Consider the following 20,093-nt stretch of genomic DNA (forward strand, 5'->3'; position numbering starts at 1 on the left):
CACTTTATGTTGTGAACAGCATGCTGAATAAAACAGTACTGCTGAGTATATCACAGGGTCATGATTTCTCTCAGTCAGAACTGATACAAGTGCAAGCCAGAAGATAATCCCTTGAGGACACTGAAGGGAAAATATGCACCTCTGCAGTGCACTTAGATGCTGTAACCTACCATCACAGAGTTTCCCTTGCTAACAACTGTATTAGAGAATAGAAGGCCTTGATGATTGTGAACAGACAATATATATTTCGCTGCTGTTTGAAGAAATAAGTTGTATTTCCATCTAAAAAAGAGGCAAGTGAAGGATGAGGAACAGAGACCAAAAAAAAAAGTAAGTATTGCTCCATGGCCAAAATGGGAATTATTTTCCAGTTTCTAAGATAACACCAAGACAGACAGCAAACACCAGACAGGAGCAAAGCTACAATGGAATATCTGTAGAGTCTATGAACACATTTATTTTCACAAGACTAGGCACCTTCACCCATGTTCAGACACATCTTAAAAGATACCACTGCCAGTATGTTTTGCTTTTTAAGTCCTACAGAATCACCTGTTGGAAAGCAAATTATTCTGAGATTCCTTCAAGAACAATAATTAGAGCTCATTCTTTCTTCACTTTCAAACTTTCAAATCTGTTTTTGAGGCTTCAAGACACTTAAAGATGATAACCTATAGGGATGCCTGTAACAAAACACATTCCATGAGCTTCTGTGGAGTCAGGATTCCTTTTGTGTGCATAAGGAATTCCTTGTGACTACAAGACATGCTCTCAACAGTCAGTAACCAGGCAAATGGATAATCTCAAGTACATTATGTTCTGTCTACAGTATTTATTGGTTATATTGGAGGCTGTGCCATGTAATTAGAAGAAACTGAGACAGTTTTTTCAAATATTTGTGTATACCCTTTTTTGTTTGAGCAGATAACATTTTCTTTTGCTGAATTTAGGACAGGGACGACTCTGAAGAATGTGAGGTCAGTGATTATTCACAAAAGTTCAGAAGAAGCTATGAAGTGCTCATCTGGTTTTGTCTACTAAATTTTACTTAATTTCAAAGTTTTAAGATCTGATTTGGTAAATTTTCAGGAGTTCTAAGGATACTGCATTCTAAAATGTGCGTATGTGATAAAAGAAAAAGAAATAATGAGAAAATTCAAAAAGATAAAAAAGAGAAAATTCAAATGTAAATACTCATGTGACTTCACCTCTCTCTGATATGCAGAAAAGATATCTATTGACTCATACTAATTATGGAATTGTTTGGGTTGGAAGGGTCCTTAAACCCCTGCCATGGGCAGGGACACTTTCCACTACAACAGGTTGTTCAGAACTCCATCCAGCCTGTCCTTGAAAACCTCCGGGGATATTAGGCTTGTTTTCTCCTAATTTTTGATACTTCATCATTTAGGAGTGATGCTTGCACTGTAGCTAGAAAGGTTTTTGGGGAACAAAGATGTTCCATGTAAAGATCCCAACTTGTGAAATGTTTAAGCATTAGAAGAGAAGGTATGCACAATACAAGTAAATGAGATTTTAGAAAAACATCTCTCTTTATAGCACATAAAAATACAGAATTGCACTTTCTATTCTGCATGAATGTGTTAGATTCCCCTCCCCCAGGTTGTTTTCAGGAAAAAAAAACCTAAACTCTATTGCAAATTAAAAAAAAAAATCCACTGGCGAGGGGCCTAGCCCCTTACAAGTTGGAAACCATTTTATATGCTGTAGATTCTTTCCAGTTTTAAAGCCCTGTATTGGCTTGTGAACAATGGTGACATCAACTCTTGAAATCCAACTTTAGCTTTGTTCCTGATTCCATAAGGTTTATAAAGCCAGTAGCATTTGTTTTTGTTCCCAAATAGGATATATTCAAACTGACATATCTGATTAATGGGCTGATGTTATGGTTTATTTATTATTTTGTTTACATTGTATGCCTTAAGTGTGAGAAGATAATTTTAAGAAGAAAGTTTGGAAGTACATAATAAAATGTATTGCAACAGAGACTTCAGAACAATATATAGTATTTGACTATCTATATCGAAATCTGAAAATTAAATTAATATGGAAATATACCTATCAATGAAAACTCGAAGCATTGCTTTGTAATAGAGGTGTCACAATCATTTTCCACAGCCTGAAGTTGGCTGGAGTTAACTAGCCCCTAGCATCACAGCAGTGATATCTGATTGCATCAAAAACAGGAATCACCTGGGACCTTGCAGAATCTCACTGTTTGTGTATAACATTATTTGTACTTGATATTATCTATCTCACTTATATGAGATAACTGATATTATGAGACAGTAAGACTGACTTTTTCTCCTGGATTCCACTCTAATTACTCTGTAACTATTCAAGTGTAAGCTGGTGTATGATGAGCAAAGGCATTTCTGAGCTCATAGTTCTCTTGTTATTGTGTAGATGACAAATATATGTTTAAGAAAGGTGGAAGATAATAAATTCAGTTAATCATAAAACAGGCAGGCTTTTTATGTTTGATGTTGTAGTTGAAAGTTTTAGGTGTTGTAAGGGAAAATGTAGAAGACTGTGCTTAGCAAAACCTTCCTACTGTGCTAAGACAGTGATCCTTGCAAGAGGTTAAGAGCAAATTTAATGTGGTGTATAAATGTAATACTTTCCTGTAGCAGTTTTCCCTGCAGTGTGCTGGAAACTGTTCATGAGTTAATTATTGCAGAAGCCATGTAAGGTAAAAAGGTACTGTGAGTTCTGTTGTACATGGTGGGCCAAGGACAGGAAAAGTGGTTTTGTGACTGAAATGGGAACCAAAGCTTGTTAACTCTCAGACCATGGAAAGCTATGATTGGACTAAAGTTACCTATTTCTCTGTGATCAAGGGAATTCTAATTAAGTTTTCTAAGAATGCTTTAGTATATTGAGAAATACTTGGTGAGACTTGCCAAAATTTGAGGTTGCCCCTGCAGTTCTCCACTGATTTTTCTTACCCAGGTTACCCTTGATGAGTGTTCTCTAAATTGTTTCTGCTCTACAACTTACTTTCTTAAAAGAAATTAGGAGCTTTGAAGTATATAAATTAATCAGATTTAGGTTTTGTTTCTTCATAAAAGCTGAGCAGAAAAGCAGACTACTGGGTTCAGTCCCAGGCATCCTTACAGGCTGGTTCTCTACTGCACGAACCCTTCCCCGAAGTTGTCTAGGGCAGTAGTTAAAATGGTGGTTCTTGGCTGAGACCATCATCTGGAGTTCTGGGCTTTAAGTTATTAGCATTAAAGTTGTTTTGTGTTCTAGAGGTACAGAGCAAAAAGGTGGAACAAGATACGTGTAAACCTTTCTGTTTATACTGTTTTCAGAGTAAATACTTTTTTTTTTTCTTTTGGAGTGGGGAAGAAAATCCTATAACCTTATAATTTTGAATGAGAAGTAATAAAATTTTTTATCACTTTGAGTAGTTTTTGAAAGGTTTAAATGGATGAGCAGATCGCAACCTAAAAAATTAGGTACATTTAAGCAATATTGAAGGCCAAAATGAAGTCCAAAAGACAGAACTTATTAAAGAAACATTACAGTTAAATCAAAGCTATGAAAGATGACAAGTACATGCATTTTTCTGCATTTCAGAGGATGTTGTTCTCAGTAGACCATCAGTTGTTCTTGCATACACCATACTGTGCTTTTCAGCGATGGTTGTTGTATGAATAACGAAGTCAGCCAGTTGTTTAAATAAAGTTGGGAGAAAAATAACACAGAACAATGAGAGAGAGAAACAGCTATGTTCTTTAAACATCACATTTTCTCTATTACTCTTACTTTTCAAAATACTGGAGACAGCTCATGAAAATCTTTTCCTTCTTAGGTCATAATTGTTTCTTTATTCCTTTATTAAGATTTATAATATTTTTTTGTTGTTGTTTATCTTCAGCAATATATTGTGATTCCAAGAGGAGATGATAATGGTAGGAGGAAGGGAGTGAATAATCGGAGCAATACACTGTTGGAAAACAAAATACTGCCTTTGTCTAATTTTCTTGATTTCCAACAGTGGGACAAATACAGAAAAATTGTAAACAATATTCTTGACACTTAGTAAAGTTTAGTCTCTGAATCTGTATTTAAATTGTTTACTATCTCAGATATTACATATCAGTGGCTGAAAACCCCCAATTGAACCACTTCAAGAAAATTTGTCTGTTTCATACAAATCTTACCAGAATTAGTAGAAGGCACGGGGCGGTACCTCCTTGTAAACTCGTAAGCCTCATTAGGCAACCAAGTTTGAGATCTTCAGCCAATGTTTTTTCAGTTTTCCAGGTTTGTACAATGGAGGCTTTTTGCATACAGAATTTTGCATCACAGAGGAACGATTCAAGTTCAGGTTCATGGATTCAAATCAGGTTCAGATTACCTCAGAGAAATTAGGACCAGTTATCGTATTTTTTTCAGCATGCACCAACCAGTCTGGGTTTGCATGTTGCACTTCACAGTGATACTTAAATCCTGTAGTGGGGGAGAGACAAATCATAAATACAGGAATGATATCTTTTATGTATTGTCCTGGTTACTTTTATGTGAAATGTGGAAAGAGAGGAGTCTGATAAGCCCCCACCCCTGTAGGTGCTGGGGCCAAAGAATGACCAAACAATCTATCCATGCCTTACTTCATTAATTAAAAGAGTCTCGTGGATTTCTTCTATGACTATTCCTAATTATGTATTTAATTATGCACTTTAAGCATAAAGCCAAGACTGAAATATACAATACCCTGCAGGTTCTTGCTTAAAAAAACCCCTAGACTTGTAAGTCATCTAAGGTGAACAAGGCGTTACATTTTCCTTTGCTATTGTACGGGAACTGGAGTACAGATACAATACTGTATGTTGAGGCAGTGTTTCAAAACAGCATCTCTATATGGGTGGAGAGACAAGAAAACAGAGAGCGCTGTGTGACCCTGGAGAAATTCTGAAGCCCCTGAATACCAGACTACTTTTTACTTGAAAAGTGTAAATATTTTATGTTTCTTAAAAATATAGCTTGGACTATGATCTGAATTCCCTTGTGGGTTTTTTTTTCTCATTCTAGGTGCTTGCTTTTAACATTTACTATATATATATATTATATGAAATTATAGAAAATAATAGCATTAATCCTCACTAAAATGAAACACAAGATTTTAGCTATTTTTTATAAGAACTGTGAGGAAGATGAAATCAACAATGAAGCCAAGACCCTTCTTTGTTGTTGTTTTGGAAATCAAAACCAAAATAGTTTGCCTGGTTAGCATATGTCATTTTTAGCTGTGATATTCAATGAGTTTGAACCAAAGAGCGTATGCAGGTTGAGGAATATGTAGATGTAGAATGTGCTGGAAAATGTAAATCTTGAAACAGAAGAAGTCAATGTTTTGTGCAGACTTCTTCCTTTGCTATCTCTCTGAGTGCATTCCTGGTTTGAGTTTCACTGGCCCTTTTGTTTTCATGCTTCCTTTGGAACCATTTGTCATTGGCCATCACCACGTGTGTCAGTGGTTTAAGCACTGTTGTGTAGATCACCTTCAGTTGATCCTGTACATTGGCTGTGTTTTCATGTGATAAAAGACTTCACCTTTTCCCTTCTTTGGCAAATACTCGTGTGCTTAACATTTCTGTTGGACGAACCACTTTGGCCTGATCCCAGCTGAGTTACTATCCTGACTTTTTCCCATCCCAGCATTGTTGAGAAACACCATTTTCTCACATCCTTACCACAAAACCATTGCGCACAGGAAATAGGCAGTTGATCCTCATTTCCTTCCTTCAGTTTCAAGCTGTTTTAGAGGACTTATGAGTCAGCATCTCATTTAGTTGTATATCATCATCTACATACTCATCTCAAGCCCTTTGTGTTCTCATTATAGTTTCCCTGCAGCTTCAGCTGATTGCATGTCTCTGCAGGATTTCACCCGGAGACTGTAAACCTAAGGAACGCTAATTGTCATCCTAATGTCCTGGGGACCTGGCTTAGCCCCCCTTTGCTTCGTTCTCTATTCCTGCATTTCTCTGATTTTAGCTGCTTTTTTTTTTTTTTTTTTCTCAACAAGAGTGTCATCTTCCTGGGTCACCCATGATAAATGTAACATGCTTAATGTATTCTGCTTTTGAAAGGACTTCCCTTTTGAAATCCATCAGAAGCATAAATCAAGGGCATATTACACAGACTGAAAAAAAAGGGGAAAACTTAACATGCTCCTCTTTTGCAGCACTGCCAGTGAAAAGGCTCAGCTTGTATGTCACTGCCAGCCAATGCTGCATTCCTGCGGAGGGAGCACATTGTGCTCCTAACACCCTTCTGTGACATTATTTCAGACTAACTCAGGGGGACAGATGTCTCCTACTAAATCATCAACACAGATGTCTCAAGCATCTACATTTTCCTCTGGAGACTTAAAATTTCAGTGTTCAACAGGTCTGATCCTGTTTAAAATGGTGAATACATTCCTTTGATCTACTTAGCAAACAGATCCCACAAAGCAGACTTGCAGTTCATTCAGCCTTGTTTTGAGGGCCCTGGGATAATGACTAATACAGTCAGTCAGCCCCAAGGTATTAATCTTTGTCCTCCCTAAACTGCAGTGTATTCCTTTGGGCTCTACCTTACAAGTGGTATTCACCAGACTTTTCTTATGTCTTCGTTTGATGACGTTCAGCACATTCCTGGAAAACTTTGCTTTCCTCCTATGACTCTTAGCCTTCTACACCTTCTTCCAGGGCCACCACTTGCTCCATTTAGGTTTAAAGTTCAAAAGCAACATGTTTTGCAGCTGTTTCCTTTGTCTGTGGTACTCTTCTCATTGCAATGATGTCTGGCTCCCAAAATTTTCTCAAATGTAACACCCCTTCCTGCTCATACCTGCCAACAGGGACACTGCAACCATTTCTTAGTTGTGTGCTTTGACCCAGCCCCAGCTTCCACTCTTCTTGGCCTCTAGTATTTTCCACCTTTTTCCAGAGGAAACTACTTATGCTCTTTTGTTGATTTTTTATGTATTACATTTATATGTCCACCTGCGTGTATTAATCTGTTTCTTTGTATGCCAGTCCAACACGTACAAGCGTTGCTGCCTCTTGTTTTCTGACTATTTGCTTCCAAAGCCATAAAAAACATAACACTAGTTTCAACAGGAGCCTCTGTACTCTGAGAGTATTTGGTTAACAGAAAGTGGAAATCCCTGTCTTTTTTCCATCTCATTGGGCTGTGGCAGGCCCACCTTTCACAGATTTTCCTTGCACTGTTTGAGCTGGTCAAGTAATGTTCATTCAAGCCAGCTGAGGATCTGCACTCATAGGTGAGAATAAAATCACAGACTTTGTACAACTCCATTTAGGAGAAGGCATGGGATCCTAGCTGCTGGCCAGCAGAGGTTGCTCAGATCCCATTAGCTGAGTGTTCTGCACTATACAATTCTTTATTTCTTAGTAAGTCAAGTTGAGAGGTTTTTCATCTTCTGTGGGATTTGTTCCAACATCCTGTTTCCCTCCTCATGGTGGGTATTTGTTTCGATGCCTCATCTCTCTGGAACAATGACAGACTTGGTGAGGGAAGCAGAATACAGGGGATTGTCTCAGAAACCTGTCCCTGGAGTCAAAAGATCACAGCCCTTGCTGCATTTGGAAATTGCAAAGCTCTTCTTGGATTCATTTCCCATTATTGTGGGCTATATATATCCATATGCATACTGATAGATGGAAAAAAATCGTACTCCTCTACAATCCAGAAGTAAAGGAAAAAAATAGATCATTATTGTTTTCCATTTTTAAATACCCCTGAGGTTAGTAGAGTGCTGATGAAGGCATCAGTGTGGTGTTGAGTTTGGATAGAAATGCAGACAGTTAAGAAATATTTTGGAAAGTTCCAAAGGAAGCCATGCTTCAGGTTTGGATTCAGACCCAAATGTCTTCAAATTTCATTCATAATAAGGTCTTTATGTGGGCTGTAGTAATGGTCTTAATTATATTTCTCCCACACTGGCATGTCTGGATCTTCTTTAAGAGATCTGAAGTTTGCTACGTAACACTGTGGACGCCTTGTTAGTCTCCTGGTGCTACTTTATGCAGGAGTTGAAGAAGCCTCCTGCTGCACTGCTGTTGTGGTTCTGGATTTGTGTGTGGTTCTTTTTTTCCTGAAAATCTGTGTTTATTCAGAGAACACTAGCTCCTAATCCAGCAGCATATCCATATGAGTTCAAATCAATTCCTGCAAGAGGGGAAGTCTTCTGAATCTAAGGTGGATTCATTTTATGTATTTTAACTGCGTATCTTAATTTATCTACTTGCTTTAAAATAAGTACCATGTTGTGATGGGAGGAGGGGAAGAGTTGGGGATACAGGCAACATTTTCTCTGGATTGGCTGAGAAGTGTTGCAGGTTTCCCCAAGCATACTCATTTCCTTACCCGCCCTTAGGTCACAATGGATGTTTCACTTCCTTTGGGACTAGGAAAATCCAGAGAAAAGTGACACAATTTCAATTCTCCATGAGGTGACAAGGTTTGAAGAAACTAAGTAGCTCAAGTTGATCCTGTGCAATGGCTTTAGGAAGGATGACTTTTGCACACTTTTAATTCTGCCATTGGGCACAGTAATACCCCTTCTGATGTGTGGTCTTGATGTGTAATGATGCCTGAATGTCAAGCAAACATGCAGAATGATTATTCCTCCCTTTTCTTTCCTTGGAAATCTTTGTGTTTAGCATTGAGAAGGGACTTGGTCTTATACAATCCTTTTTTCTTTTTTTTTTTTAAACAGAATTGTTTAGTAAAAGCCAAGGAGGGTTTCTCAGGTCTGCATATGTGGGATGGTGACACTATAAAAACATTAAAAACCCCGATACAGTTTCAGTATTACCGAGACATTAGCAACAGACTGTTTTGTCTTTGTGGTTTGGAACTGGAATGTTTCCAGTTGTTGCCGGAAGGCTACATTTAATTTGTACTGTGTTTGCATAAATAGCTTATTTGTAAAAATCACATTTTACTTGAACAATTCTAAATGATGCAGTTATCATAGGGAGAAAAATGATCTATTGTTCTCTTTAAAATAAAATGGTACTGCCCTTCCAAAGTATCCAGCGGACAAAAGCATGAAAAATCATAGCATACTTATAAGTTGCTTATCTCATCCCCAGAATCAGCTCTCACATGCTGATATCCTCTGGGTTTGTAAAATTCAAAAGATTTTTTGAATTACTCTCTTAATTGTGGTGTTGGCATTATAATTACTTGCTAAATAACATTCTTTAACAATGACGTCCTTGTTGTCAAAGCAGTTGCATTTCTTTGCCTGGTATGAATAGCTGCATGTTCTGAACTGGGAAGCTGCAGTTGTTGTGGGAGCCTGACTCGGTTGAAGGAAGAATTGATTGCTAGAGAAGGTCTTTTAGAGCACTATACAAAAATCGCCCTTACCTCCACCCACAGGCAAATGAAGATTAAGGAAAATACAGGACATCCACTTCTGTGAACTCAAACAGCAGCAGGCAATTTCCCCTCCAATTAGCATCTTGTTCATGTATTGGAGGAAATAAATAGTTGGGTTTTTTTGGCCCTTAAAACTCCTTTTAGCAAATTCTCGCTTTCTGTGGGGTTCAAGATCAGAAGTAGAACAGTAAAGAGAGATGTGATTGACAAAGGCTTTTTATTCATGCCATAGTTTCTCTTTTTTAAGTTGTGGTTTATCATAAGTTACACAGTATTTCTAAGTTCTGCTTGAAGGATTCCATGTCCCTGTAGTAAGTGTGAAACAAACACAAAAGTGTGATGACTGCTGCTAACTCCAGCCAAGAGTTGTATCATTTCTCAGAAAGAATATTTTGTTATTTGTTGGTTATGGTTTCTATATATATATGAATCTCTATGGCTCAGCTTTCAGCCATTAACTCTTATATTAAAACATTCTTCTTTTTTTTTGACATACAACCACGTGTAGCACATCTGAACTGAGTCCAGCAAGAGTTCTGAGAATATTGCATATTAATATTGATAGAGCATATTGTTCTCTGCCACATTTGCATTTCCTTCACTGTTTTTCAGTTCTTCTCTTCTCTTCTCTTCTCTTCTCTTCTCTTCTCTTCTCTTCTCTTCTCTTCTCTTCTCTTCTCTTCTCTTCTCTTCTCTTCTCTTCTCTTCTCGTCTCGTCTCGTCTCGTCTCGTCTCGTCTCGTCTCGTCTCGTCTCGTCTCTTCTCTTCTCTTCTCTTCTCTTCTCTTCTCTTCTCTTCTCTTCTCTTCTCTTCTCTTCTCTTCTCTTCTCTTCTCTTCTCTTCTCTTCTCTTCTCTTCTCTTCTCTTCTCTTCTCTTCTCTTCTCTTCTCTTCTCTTCTCTTCTCTTCTCTTCCTCTCCTCTCCCTCCCCTCCCCTCCCCTCTCCTCTCCTCTCCCCTCCCCTCCCCTCCCTCCTCCCTCCCCTCCCCTCCCCCTCCCCTCCTCCTCTCCTCTCCCTCCCTCTCCCTCCCCTCTCCTCTCCCTCCCTCTCCCCTCCCTCCCTCCCTCTCCCTCTCCTCTCCTCTCCCCTCCCTCCCACCCCTCCCTCCCTCCCCTCCTCCCCCCCCCTCCCTCCCCCCCCTCCCTCCCCTCCCCTCCCCTCCCCTCCTCCTCTCCTCTCCTCTCCTCTCCTCTCCTCTCCTCTCCTCTCCTCTCCTCTCTTCTCTTCTCCTCTCTTCTCTTCTCCTCTCTTCTCTTCTCCTCTCTTCTCTTCTCCTCTCCACTCCTCTCCTCTCGTCTCCTCTCCTCTCGTCTCCTCTCCTCTCGTCTCCTCTCCTCTTCTCTCTCTTCCCTTATTCAATATACTTTCAGTATGTATCGGTTATTCTTTTTTAATTTCTATTGTTCTCCTTTTTCTTTTCCTGTTAACAATTATCTCTCCCCCTCCCCTTCTTTTCTCTCTTTGATCCACAGGTTTTGCAGTGCATGTTGGTCTCCCTTCATTCAGAACTTGACATTCAAAGGTACATGATGAAAATTGAATCCTCTCAGAGAGTTAGTACTGTACTTTCTTTTTTCTGCACTCTGCTGTGAATTGAGTTTGTTACCCTTTAATTGTGTGTCTCGCTTCACAACTAAAGTTCTCAAATAAATATGAATCTGCATGCTTTGTCTCTCTGTATTTCACAGCAATGAAGTATTATGTCTATAGATTAATTGCATATGGGAGTGCAATGCATGTGCGTCCTTTGACAATTTTTTTTAATTCTGACTTTTCCTTAATGGCATGATAGACATGAAGTTCTTGTATTACATGCTCTGAAATCCACCAAAATTCAGTGGGAGATCCTAGATAAGTGATTCCTACACACTATCCAAATTCCAGCTTTGTATTTCGATTTATACATACTTGGGACTGGCTCAGGTGGTAAAAGTGTTGCTGCAAAACTAAGGACAGCTCTGTGGGCAGGGCAATAAATATTTTTGTATTGGACATGCAAAAAATCTTAGTTCTGCAAGTTGCAGAATTACCTTATATGCACAGTGTGTACCTCTGAAGTCACCTGTATCTCACCTTTCATCCTGTTGAGTTTCTCTTCCATTTCCAGATGGCTTGTAACGCCACACAGAGGGGATGTCTACAACAGCTGCCTTTTTCCCCCAGGGAGGCAGTGAGTGTGTACAGGCCCTGTAGATACACACAGTATAGATATGTAGATATACAAGCAGTAAGGCTTCTCCCTCCCTCACCAAGGTGGCCTCGAGGGAGGGAAAAAAGCAGAATAGCAAGGTGACAAGTTGGGAGAGAGGAGCAGCAGGAGTTTCTACAACCTTTCTCCTGCGGCAGCCCCCTAACTCTCCCAGGTGCCAGAGCAACAAGATCTAGTAAGTGCTCCAACACGTTTACTTCCACGAGTAGAGGCTAAAAATAAGTCCGTGGCGTGGGTGTGCTGCTGCCAGAGGCTGCTTCTCCCGAGCCATTGCTCCTGCTGGGGGCTGGCAGCTACACCCTGCCCGCAGACCTCGCTCCCACTCACCGGCCCCCATGTCGATGGTCTTTTGTTCGGGTATTTTTAAAATTGCATGTTAATGCAGAGCGCCTTCTCAGCTTGTAGAAACACAGAAAAACAGGTTTTTCCAGGACCGCTGCATTGTGTTCCTTTGCTTTGGGAAACAGACACCACAGAAACAGACCCTCCTGTTTTCCTCAGGGACGTGTGTGGGAGAACAGGGATGGGTAAATAATCTTCTTGAATCAGAACTCACTATCCCCTAGGTACATTTAGGCATCTGGTATGTATTCTTTCACATCCCCCCCCCCCCCCCCCCCCACCCTTTAGTTTTTGCATGTGGTTTTAAGCATGTAAAGATCTTTCCCCTTTAATCAGCATAATGACAGTTTTTGTTTAAATCATCCCTTTTAATCTTCACAGTTCTCATGGCGATTTTGGGGATTGTGTAGGTAGGAGTTACCTCACCCGCTGCTGATGAAACGCAGCCATCTCCTGGATGGAACAAAGGGTCGTGCTGGGTTGTGAATACTTCACAGCAGAGTTTTTCAGGAGGGAAAAGAAAAATAGCTTCCAACTAAAATTGCCATAAGGTTTTAATTAAGACAAATGCTGATGTCCAGGCTGGAATTTATGGATAACTTATTTAAACAAAGTAATAATAAACTGAAGCTGTGGTGCAAGAATATGACAGAGACTGTGAAAGATGAAATTTTGCTCTGAGGAAAATTGATGGACCCATAGAAGCCTTTACAGGGAAAAACAGTGAGGTGATCTGTGGCTTTTTTAATTTGACTCTCATGTATGAATACATTCCTCACAAGACAAAGGATTAGAATAAAGCAGAGAGATAAATGATTTTATTGTAATGATTTCTTTCATTAAGTAGGACTTTTGCTTTATATTACTGTGTGACTAATAGTTTTCTCTGTTGTTTTACTTCAACTTCTACCCTCAAATCTCAGGCAGGCATTTGTAGAAAAAGAAAACCTTCGATTTGGACAGAAACATACTGTGAAATATTTTTACACTTTAATGTTGATGGCTTGGGGTTTTCTGATATTACACGTATTCCAAAGAGATGCCACAGCATGTTGCATATTTCAGTCTGGACTTGTCTGGACCAATTAAGCTGCTCTTAGACGAGTTGTTGAGTTCCTTAGGGCAGCATTTTCAAATGCAAGTTCCTGCAATTAAACATCTGAATAAGAGGTCTGGCAGCTTAAGTGCTGAGCACCTACAGCTTTTATTGCTCCTAATGAATATCTTTACTATAAACACACAGCTTTCCTGAAAAACAGGTTTCAATTTATCTAGGTGCTTACAGTTAAAAAAAAATTAAGTTTGAAAACGTTGTTTTGTGTTAGTCATTTATAACGGAATTTCATGAAAAACTTTTTCTGCTAACTCTGGGGATCAACCAGCTGAAGAGCAAGCCATGGTCTTGCCAAGGGGAGCAGCCTGTGGATGTTCTGCTCGGTGATTCAAAGCACTCAGGATTAAAAGAAAATAGTTTTGGCAGCTTGCCACAGCAGGGAGCATGCAGCTGGCCACCAACAGGAGCTAGCAAGTCTCGTGGGAAAACGTGCAGATTTTTAGGATGATTTGAATATCATTACAACCTAAAAATATGGCAGATAAACTCTGTCACATCATTAGACATGCTTTTTTTTCCTCTAGGTGGAAGAAACTGGGGTCAGTATCAGTGAATACAGAGTGGTGATAAAGATCCTGTCATAAGCAGAGAGGATTTTTGCCCTAAAATAAATTCACTAAATTGAGTAAAATGGCCATTCTTTGGAGCATCCTGACCCTGTCACTGCGACGGGGGAGTGCGTGGCTGTGACTGAGCACTACTGGTGCTGATGACTGAGTTATCTTCCCCTCCTCATTCACCACGGGAGGGAGGAGGAATGCTTTCTTTTACCTTACTTGGAAAAGTTCTTCTGGGTCTGTTTCCTCCCTTTCTGAGAGCACGAGCAGATCTGCTCTGGGGCAGTACCTCAGGTTCACGGTACACCGAGTTCATTGCTTTGCTCAGTGACCGCCCGGCAGGTGGCCAGGGGAGGGCTGTGTGCCCCGTGTTCTGCTGGCATCACTCCTGGGTGAGTATGGCGAGCTCAGGCTTCCCTCGGGACCGCCGGCGGCAGGAGGAGGCAGTGCTGCGGAGAAGGGGCAGCTCGGGCAGCATCCAGCGCAGAACATGCCTCCAAGCCAAGGAGGCTCCAGGCAAGTGGGGTACCTTGCTTCAGTGCTAGGGTGGTGGGCAGCTGTGGCTCAGGCACAGGCTTTCTCCTCATCAAAGAGGAAATAATTCTGGCCATTCATACCATAGAAATCGATATTGCCACCAAAACGAGATGCTTGTGAGAAAGAACTGGCTTTGTAACTCTTGTTGATTCAACAGAAAACAGTGAAAAGTTTGGGTTCAGAATAGAGAAATGAAAGCTGGAGACATATGCTATTCTATGAGCAGGCATCAGGGAAGAGTTTAACTAACTCCTACAGGATCTGCATGCGGGCAGGTGGGCAGCTGCCCTTCCAGTCTCCTCAGCTCTGGAGGATGCTGGCATGTGCCCGCTCCTGCTGTGGTGCCATTTCCAGCTCACAGCGTCCCAAAGAAAGATACCATAGATTTTAACATCTTGTAATGGTGAAAAAGCACCAAAAGCACAGAAGTGAGCTTGTCATGAGAGGTGGTTTAATGTTGCATTCAGCTGCTGAGTCATCTCCCTACCCCCAACTCCCCCAGTGAGACAGAGTATCCAAATACATCAGTTGTGCAGAGGTAATATGAACTTTAGTTTATACAGACATGTATAAGCATTTAACTTTTCTGAGAAAGTGCTGTGGAAAAATATGGAAAGTGCTTAAAAACGAGATAGTATGGGTAGTACTTGCTTTCTCTTCAACAGTAATGTGTTGCTAATAGCATGTCCAGACAAGTAAAACCCTGTTGTTGCATCTATGTGGAAACCCAAAGACTCTGTGGAAAAAGCAGATCCATCCTTCAGACAACAATAATGTGGATCTAACACAAATGCAATGAAGAACTATCATTGCAATAGTAAGAATTCAAGTGCTGTGGCAATACTTTAGAGTTAATAAACTCATCATACATGAAACACAGCCTGTTTATATGCCTATTTGCAGTCTGTGACATATCCTATATCCATCTTTGGCACATGGCACAGGACAAGTAGTTTACTTGAAAGTCAAGAAGAGTAGGCTTCCATTTTTCTACTAATTTTTCCTCTCTATGTGAAATGTCAAGAAGACTCTTAAATGTGGGGAAGGTGCCTATGCTATGTTCTTTAGAGTACATTATTGGAAAAATATATTTTACTTCCTTGGTTTTATTTTTTGGTGTCTTTGTTTACCATTTGTACACTGCCAGGAGTGCTAGCAACATCCAAGATATATAAGATTCTTCTGCTGAATAGATAAGCTTCTGTCAAGATAAGGGTTAAGAAAGTTCCAGGAGACAAGAAATAAAAAGTAGGAATTGATCAAGAGATGAAATTAAAACTCTCTTCAGGTTACACAATTTTTATTTTTCTTTTGAGTTCTGTTTTGTCTATGGAAATGTGTGAAGCAAATTTTCAGGAGAAAGGAAAAGAGAGAAAAAAGGTTTCTGTTATATAGATTAGTATAAAAAATAACTCGAAATGAGCATAGAAGAACACTATGAAGAGCAGAAACATAAAACCAGCTAGAACAAAAGCATGAGAGGATTAGTGTGGACAAATCTGAGTAGAGGACCAGAAGCAGAGGCATGCAGAAAACTTGATGAAAATCTCTGGTACTCCATGACTGCCCATTGCATTGGCATCTCTGCAGAATTTCACTTTTCATTATTCAGGTACTTTCAGATTTCATTCCTAATTATTTGCAATTTTACTGCATTTAAAAAGCCTTGTACTTTTTTCCTTTATTTTTTTCTGGGTCTGTGAAAGGACTAAAGCAGATGTACTGAAAGTGTATTCTTTTGCCAAGCTGTAGCAGGTAGATGTCAGTCGTGAGGCATGATTAACTACAGTTTTAATTCTTTGTCAAATCCCAGGAGTGGTTGAAAGATACTGGATCTTCTGTAACTGCTAGTTCCATGTGTGATACTTCAATATATACCCTGAAAAGGTTACAAGGATCTAGATAGTATAGTATATCCTATAGTGTATCTAGATATTAAAATTGTATATCCTAAGTAAAAGAGTTATCAAAAAGCACTGAGTAATTACATGTAAGTTTGCACCAGAATTGTCCATCCTTATTTTGGCCTATCTTTTCTGATGATGTTGTAACCCAGAACTAGCACAGACAACATCTTTTATCAGAGAAGTCCTTAAGGAGGGTCAGCTCTACTCAGCTGGCTGAAAGATGAGCCCTGTAGCACAAAGAAACACGCAAGGGAGTGCCTCTTAGCATACGGCTTGGGGGGAAAGACCATGGCTGACTGAGGAAATGTAACCTAACTGGTCTTGGCAGAGGGGGGAGAGGGACCTGCTGGCTCATTCTGAACCTCCTTCTGTTTTCTGGCATTTATCCCCGAGGTGGCTTGGAATGTGCCTTCATTTCCTTGGGTTTGTCTGCCTCTGTGGAGTATCTATTTACACATTTTAATTTTGGATAATGCTGTTCCTTAGTGGGCATATCTTGAGTTTTCTTCTCTGTTAGATATTTCAGGGGTTTTTGCTACAGCACCGTTCTGGCTCACAAAGCAGCAGTCTAGACTATGACTCTCATAGGGTACTGTTGGGTCCTGAAACGTTGACTATTGGGGTCAACATTTATTTTGTGAAAGCTTGTACTGTGTGCTAATTCCTGAAAAGTCCTTAAATTATACTTGCTGTAGTATTATTTTAAGCATTTTAATATTGGTGAACATTCAGAGGGAAAAAAAAAAATACGGCATTACTTATTGTTTATTTGACATTTGTCTTATTTTTCTTATTTGATATTAGAATCAACATCCTGAATAACTGTTACAAGGTCAGATAATGCTGAAGGTTTCTGCACTGCTTTCTTCAAAAATCTTTACAAGTACTTGTAGCTACAGCTCTGTAAATGTTGCTGGTTCCTTTGCCTCTGTGTGGGTTGGTTTTCCTAAGATGTCATACCTAGGAATCCACTTGATTATTAAGTAACATCCATCCTAGTGCTTATTGCCAATAATAAAAATGCTTTCCTATCAAATACCCACTTGTATCACTCAGTTACTTGAATACCCACTGTTGTTGCTGAGTTTGGGAATTTTTTTTAGGATCTGTTTAAAATTCAGAATCCTGGAATGTAGTGTTTACAGGAGTTGAACATGACAAATAACTTGGAGCCTTTCATAAACTGTATGTGTATATTTGGTGGATCTCATTTATAGCTTGCATTGGCTTTTTGTTTGTGTCACTCCACTTACTAGAGTGGAACTCCTATGGATTTGAGCTGGTGGATTAAGAGGAAGACTGGGCTTTGTATCTGAGCAGAATCCAGGAGGTGCCTCTGGATTGCTGCAGTATTGATGGTGAGAAATGAGGGCTGCAGAAAAAGGATGGTTTTTAGTATGTGTTGACCTTGGCTGAACACCAGCCACCCACCAATCCACTCCATCCCCCCTCTTCTGCTGGAGTGCAGGGGAGAAAATAACATGGAAAAATGTCACGGGTTCAGATAAATTCAGTTTAATAAAGAAAATGCAAAGGCCACATGCAGAAGCAAAAGTAAACAAAGTATTCTCTAATCCCCATCAGCAGGTGATGTCCAGGCACTTCCCAGGAAGTAAGCTTTCAGGCTCAGTACACGTACCAGTTGCTCCATAGGACAAATGTAGTAACAAATGGTCCCTTTCCTCCTCCTTTTTCTTAACTTTTATTGCTGAACAGTCATCAAATGGTATGGAATATTCCATTGGTCAGTTTGGGTCAGCCCTTCTATTTCCTCTGCCAAGATCTTGCCCACCCACAGCCTCCTGGGTGAGTGAGGGAATGTTGGAGAGAGCCTTGAGCTGTGCATGCCCTGCTCAACAGCAGCAGAAATAATGGTGTGTTATCAACACCTTTCTAGCCACTGATACAAAGTAAAATGCTATGAGGGTTGCTCTTGGGAAAATTAGCTAGACCCAACAGATTCAGCTACAGTAATGACATCATGTCGTCTGTGGTGATCTGGGATGCTGTGTCTTAGGGTCCTACAGCATTTCCCCAGGGACAGCTAAAGAAACACAGTGTCACTGAGATTGTCTCCATCTGTGCATTGACAGGATACACTGGGCAACTGCTCAGCTAAATCTGTGTCTGTTGGCTTTGGTAATGAAGTGTCCCCTTACTGCTCAAATATGCATCTGTTCATATTATCAATGAACAATATACATGCAACTGCATGCCTCAAATGACATTTGGGGATTATTTTATTATAAATGGAAGAGAAAAAATAAGCAAAAGCAAAGAAAAATAAGCTTGATCCATATTTTCATATGATCAGTATATATATTTTTTAAAGAAACAGAAGGAATTTCCTTCACAACAAACTCTGAAACTAAGAACCTTTTGCAGGTTGATTTTGTTGCTTTTCATCGTTTTTTGGTGTTGTCTTTTTTTTTTTTAAATCTTGTTTTACTTTTGGTCATGGTTTTCTTGAAAGGGAGAACTATATGCCTTCTAGTTCCCTGTTAATGGATTTATACAGATGAGTTTTTAATCAGTACAAGGAACTACAGAGCTGTAATGTCTTGGCTTGGGAGTACTTCCGTAATATGCCTGTGTAAACAAAATACTTCACCAGTGATGGTTCACAAGCCATTTTGGAAAGTTGAATGAAGAAATACTTCAGATTCAGAATGAAGAAATTATCAGATTCTTTTCTGTGTTTGCAGGTCACTTGTCACCTCTGTAACTTTTCTGGCACAAGTCCCTGTATTTACAACCTGCAGACTTGTGCTGACCATGTCAGAGGCACTTCAAAGCATATTTTAGAACAAATGTTGTTAGCTTTAAGTCCTGCATAAAATTCAATGCTCTTGAACAATTTCATTGCAAGACAGATAGTACCTACTATTTTAATATTAGCATTTAGAAAGTGAGAAGTTCTGGAGGACTTACTTTCTTGTGAGGTATATCTGATCATTGTAATTTGTGAGCAACTGCACAGCTTGACAAGAACAGCCCTCTACAGCAAGATAATGAAAATGTAAAAGTTGAAGTTCTTCATACATTCAAAGTCACATAAAGAATATCATGTGAATATCATGCTATTGCTGAAATGAGCTCTCTTCATTTCACTTGAAAAACCACTGAAAGAAACAGATGTCAGCAAGATTAGTTAGCTTAGCACTCCAGAAAGAAGCATAATCTTTGGATCTTGACAGCATCTTCAAACCTCGAGTTGAAGCTGATTTTGATACAGGGGATTTTTAACATAATAGCATCTGACCTTAAATGATAGGGGAGAGAAAAACATGTAAGTTTAATGACATCTTGTGCCTGGTGCTGATTATAGACATCTATAAAGTTCATATTTACATACCAGGTTTGGAACCTAGTAAGCTTGCTTTGCTTTGAATTTCTGCTTTGTATGTTCCCGTTTGCTGTGATATGGTTTGATTGAGAAAGGCAAAGAAATTATTCTTCCAGAGTAATAGTACATGTGGTTGTGAGGGGGTTTCATTACACAGTATTGAGTATGCTTCTTAAAGCAACCCCTTTTTGTGGAAAGGGCTTATAATGTCATTTATAGTTTGCAAAAAATGTTCAGGACATTTTATTTCCCATTGAGTGTGTTTTTATTAGGCAGATCCTACAGTGAAGAATTGGTAGAAATGCATAAATGAAACCATATCTCTCCCCTGCTGGAAGAGTTGGGTTTTTTCCCAGCAACTGTGTTTAGCAATTTACTAGTATGATTTCCCAGTAAAAGTCATAGTTAATTTGGTCAGGTAATGAAGACAGCTCTAATTTATGCTGGTGCAACAAAAAATAAAGTAATTGTGATTTCAACTAGAAATGTTGGATGGCTATTTTGGCTTTGCTGCGTGACCTGGACCTTGCATAGATGGCACAGCAGAAGACATGGCTAGCTTTATAACTCCATTACAGTATTGCTTTTCAGAGGATTTTTCTTAGCAGACTTGATAAAATTAGAGGGGGAGTGTGTGTGTGTGTTTGTG

At 39.5% G+C, this 20,093-nt stretch overlaps 1 protein-coding gene across 21 annotated transcripts in view; it reads left to right on the forward strand.

The window, feature by feature from the left end:
* Nucleotides 1–20,093, forward strand: part of KIAA1217 (KIAA1217 ortholog) — a 354,640-nt gene that overhangs the window by 239,649 nt on the left and 94,898 nt on the right. For 13 of the 21 annotated variants that reach the window (XR_015771982.1, XM_088051935.1, XM_088051930.1 and 10 more), the window contains one exon: nt 10,905–10,985. The exons of 7 other annotated variants lie outside the window; for them this stretch is intronic. Coding sequence is in view for 12 of the 14 variants with exons in the window: in XM_088051935.1 (XP_087908061.1) it covers nt 10,905–10,985 (81 nt within the window). In the remaining 2 variants the exon portion in view is untranslated. The remainder of the gene's footprint in view (nt 1–10,904; nt 10,986–20,093) is intronic. One more of the 21 variants, XM_014248659.2, reaches the window with a different exon arrangement.

The sequence above is a fragment of the Pseudopodoces humilis genome, chromosome 1 (genome assembly GCF_049639895.1).
Source record: "Pseudopodoces humilis isolate 2021_Gansu_Grassland_sample_001 chromosome 1, ASM4963989v1, whole genome shotgun sequence".
In the NCBI taxonomy this organism is placed as follows: Eukaryota; Metazoa; Chordata; class Aves; order Passeriformes; family Paridae; genus Pseudopodoces; species Pseudopodoces humilis.